The 4136-nt window shown below is 48.0% G+C and overlaps 1 protein-coding gene across 2 annotated transcripts; it reads right to left on the bottom strand.

Annotated features, from left to right (window-relative positions):
- Positions 1–2625: 2625 nt before the first annotated feature.
- Positions 2626–3748, bottom strand: LOC136484823 (small COPII coat GTPase SAR1A-like). Of its 2 annotated transcripts, XM_066481782.1 has the most exons (3): positions 3517–3748; positions 3280–3411; positions 2626–3162 (listed from the first exon to the last, which is right to left on the bottom strand). In XM_066481782.1, the coding sequence occupies exons 1-3, from the start codon at positions 3643–3645 to the stop codon at positions 2842–2844; spliced, it is 582 nt and encodes a 193-aa protein (XP_066337879.1). In that variant the 5' UTR covers positions 3646–3748; the 3' UTR covers positions 2626–2841. The 2 variants fall into 2 exon arrangements, with proteins under 2 accessions (XP_066337879.1, XP_066337878.1); XM_066481781.1 differs by having other exon boundaries at positions 2626–3411.
- Between the last annotated feature and the right edge of the window lie 388 nt (positions 3749–4136).

Below are 4136 nucleotides of genomic sequence, written 5' to 3'. Positions count from 1 at the left end.
CTTTCATCATCTCTCTTCATCAATACAGTGCCATATCAACATATTTAATGCCCATAAAACTCTCATGAAACCCCATTGAGATTGGCCTAAGAAAGCAATACACGAGGTCTGAAGGTGTGAGTTCCATCCCTAAGGTCAGTCTCAGTAGAAGTTTCATATGAGTTTCATTTGTATTAAATAGGTTGCCACATAGGTAGTTTAATGACATGGTAGTGTATTTAAGAAGAGAGAGAAGAAATGAGTTTTATCTAGATAAAACTCTCTTGGCGCGATTACCAACTCTCTATGAGTCTTGAATTTAAATACTATGAAACCATGGAATGACACTCTCCATTGAGAGCGGATGTTTCATCAAGTTTTATTTCATTTCATATAACATGGCAGTCTTGGAAACAACGTTATGAAACTCTTCACTGAGACTAGCCTAACGGCCACATGTGCATAAAAAATCGCATAACTTGGAACTTGCGACGACGGCAGCCTAAACCAACCGCTAGTGCCAGTGTAATGTAACCATTTACACATGCCGTTCTCAGGTGGTGTCAATGGAATATCACTATTTTTACTGGTCCTTTAACGCTTATGGTTCATAAACTGTTGTACTAGTGTGTTTATATTAATGCCATGAGATGATCATAAAAATACAATGAGCGGAGTCTCGCCGGCTACGTGGAGGCGCAGAAGGTACTCGAACCCTTCGATCATAGGATTGGAAGGACGACTTAGAAACAAGTACATCTCTGGGTTTTTTTTTTGAGCAAACAATTACATCTCTATTTTTTTTTTAGCAAAACAATTACAAGTAGCAGATATAGATTTCTGCACATGCAGGTAGGCCTACTATGGAAGCATGACCTGTTTAGGAAGATGACCCATGGACCGAGTCATCATCTTGCCAAGTGATCAAAGAGGTTGGCCCGGCCCAAAACTGAAGTAGGAACATCCCTTCTTGGATTTTTTTTTTTATAATAAGGCCTTCTTTTGGAGTGGATGCTTGCATTTTTCATAGTTTCAGTTGCTTGTTCCCTGCTGTCGACAATACAGAAATTGAGATATCTCTGAAGATCAAGAAGATGGTGGTGGATGCAAATGGTATCCAAAAGTAATTTTTATACTTATTACCGGATGGAAAATGAACAAAGAACCAAAAAAATTACATTGCTGATCGCCCTAATGGCATCTGAAGACATTCAGGACGAACTAGAACCGGACCAAACAATCGATATTCAGAGTAAGCTGGGGCGAGAGTGGAAGGGGAATTGATGCATCGTGATTGGGGGAGCCTTCTCATGATCCCTCTTCTTCCTCTCCTCCTTCGTCATCTCCTTCTCTCCCGAAGAACAGCCTGACGATGCCGCATCTTTTACTGCTCGCCGTTGAGTCTTGGCTTCTGCAGGCGACACCTTCCTTTCTTCGGCGGCGACGGCGACGCTGCCGCAGCATCCTCCCAAACCCAGCACCATGATGGATCTTTTCCTCACCACAATGGGCACCCGACTGTGTTCGAATTATGAACTGGCAGGTATTTTATATGGGAGTGGTTACCGTCTTACCGAATTGAGGACGAATTGTGAGGTGCTTTTGTTGTGACGAATGAGGCTTGAAGCTTCATCCAAGAAAAGGACTGATTGGCTTGGAGCGGAAGGGCAGGGTGAGTATGTTGACTTCTTGTTTTCTGCAAGCAGCTAAAATAAGCTGTGCCTTGGTTGCCAAGGTTCTTGTGCGTTATCTGGTTTGCAGATGAGCTTGCTGGTGTCGAGTCAATTCGGCACGTCAAATTGCGGGGACTTCGATGAGGCAGATGGAAAGGGCCCAGAAACTTTGCTGCGAGGGAAGATGGAAATAGCACGGTCGGTTGAAAGCGACCGCTATATATTTTTTTTTTCTCTATAACGACCTGTCTGGGTCCCCTGAATTGAAAAGTCTTTCCAGCATCTCGCAGCAGGCATTGCACAGCCCAAACAACATGCTTTACAAAATTACCATCTCAAATATTGCTCTAGTAAAAATAGCAGCCAAAACATTTGCTTCTTGTTTTCTCCATCATTTTCCACTTTTTCTATTTTTTACTTTATTTCACCTATAAATCAACCAGCTAAGGTATGAATTTGCCCCTGGGCAAACTCACGTAACGAAGAGGCAGCGGATGCAGCGCCCTCGCAACGTGCCGCCGGCGTTCGACATGCCCTCGTCGGACGACGTGCCGCCGCCGCGTGCCGTGCCCCCGCTGCCTGATGGGGACACGGTTGATACGGTGAGAGCCCTGCTGCTCGTCGTTGCCTTGAGTCCAGCCTTGTTGGATGACACTCGACACGTCGAGGCCGACCCTACTGCATGCCGGCAGCCAGCCAGCGCCTAGGCCGCGGCGCCCAGCGTGAGTCCACGTGAATTGGCACAGGGGCAAATTCGTCCTTTCAAGTGATATATTTTAGGAGAAATAAAGAGAAAAGAGGAAAAAGTGAAAAATGGTAACAAGAGGCAAATGTTTTAGCTGCTATTTTTACAAAAGTAGTGTTTGAAATTATACTTCTGCGAAGCCCCATTATTTGGGCCGTAAAAAATGCAATTTTCTCGATAGTGCTCAAGTCTTTTCCTTTTTTAGAAAAAACAAACAAACAGACGACTATATTAAATCAGATTAGGCCTTACAATCGAGTAACATAGCCTCAAAAGAAATGAAGCAACAAAGGCAACAAAAACCAAGGAAGCAACTATAAAATAGCTAAAGACAACGGTAGGTTAGATATGCACCGCCTCACCACAACTCTGGACCATTGCACCCTGCAAACACGTCCGTGCACACAGAGATGTCTGGGACTCGGGCTGCCGTACCGGACAGGCCTACTTGATGTACTGCGACATCCACTTGAACCCTTCGCCGTAGCCCATCTTGCGGACGACGCTGCACATGAAGACCTCGATGGGCCGCACTCCGGTGCCGGCGAGGTCCACGGTGCCCTTGCCGGTGGTGCAGCCGGCGAGCCCGAGGTAGTAGGCAAGCGCATGCTCAGGTGCCGCCTGCGGGATGTCAATCTTGTTCCCCAGCACGAGGAACGGCACGCCGGCCAGCGCGTCGTCCGACAGCAGCGCGCCTAGCTCCGCCTTGGACTCGCCGAAACGGGTGCCGTCGGCGGCGTCCACCATGTACACCACCGCGTCAACCTGCAGGCAGGGTGGGTGAATGCAAATATGGGTGAAGCTGAATGAAGCAGCAGGGCGTGTGATGAGTGATGGCAGCTGGTGATCGAGTGCTTTCGACGTGTGGCCAGCAAAGCAAACCTTGGCGTAGTAGTCCTTCCAGACACGGCGCGCGATCCGGTGGCCGCCGAGGTCGAACGCCTTGAACCAGATCTGCCCGATGCTCAGCTCCTCCGACGTCGGGTGCTGTGTCGGCGCGTGCTGACTCAACCGCTACATATACATGTACAAGAACACGGCAACCATTCAAGCTCCTGGCCGGCACGAGAATCAACCGGCCAAGTGGTAGCAAGCAAGAACAGGCGCCAGAATGTGTACCTCGTCCTTGAGCATGTGGAGCAGCGTGGTCTTGCCGGCGTTGTCGAGGCCGAGGAAGAGGATCTTGGCCTCCTTCTGCCAGAGCCCCAGAGAAACAAACAAGTCGTAAAACCAATCCACCAGAAACATCTCGCCGCCGCCGAGAGACCGGCACGGCACTACGGCACAGTCTCGTCTCGCTCGGTAAGGTGTTAATCCTACAAACACGACCTGACAACTGACATGACATGCATCCCAGCCCAGGCTCTATATAGACATAGATTTTTTTTTCTCCGTTTCAAAACATTGAAGGGAAGAATAAAAAACAGGAAATGTTTCTGTCAAGCGAGGAGAGCAGACCACGGGGACCAGAGACACCTCACCGGATGGATCTGCTGCGCCGATCTTTCATCCGACGGCTGTAGACCTGCAGGTGAGGCCGAGTTGCCGCTACCTTCGTCCAGCGGCATGCCAACCTGGCACTTTCCGCGCGCGACATCGACTTTTCTATTCGCTTCATTCATGGTTACCTTTTCAGCGACTAGACCCTTTTGTCACTATAGAAAGTGGGCTGATCATTTTTTTTAAATTTAAATAGGTTCGTAAAAAATATTAGTAACATTTATATCTCTAAAAAGTTT

Source organism: Miscanthus floridulus, chromosome 10 (assembly GCF_019320115.1).
Source record: "Miscanthus floridulus cultivar M001 chromosome 10, ASM1932011v1, whole genome shotgun sequence".
NCBI lineage: Eukaryota > Viridiplantae > Streptophyta > Magnoliopsida > Poales > Poaceae > Miscanthus > Miscanthus floridulus.
Note: the sequence above shows the minus strand (reverse complement) of the source record. Positions and strands in the feature narration are given on the sequence as shown.

What these genes read in the sequence shown, in the direction of transcription:
- LOC136484823 (XM_066481781.1), bottom strand. Translation starts at nt 3,645, where the DNA reads ATGTTTCTGGTGGATTGGTTTTACGACTTGTTTGTTTCTCTGGGGCTC. An exon ending in TCCACATGCTCAAGGACGAG is followed by an intron (nt 3,412 to 3,516) that starts GTACACATTCTG and finishes ATGTATATGTAG; the next exon opens with CGGTTGAGTCAGCACGCGCC.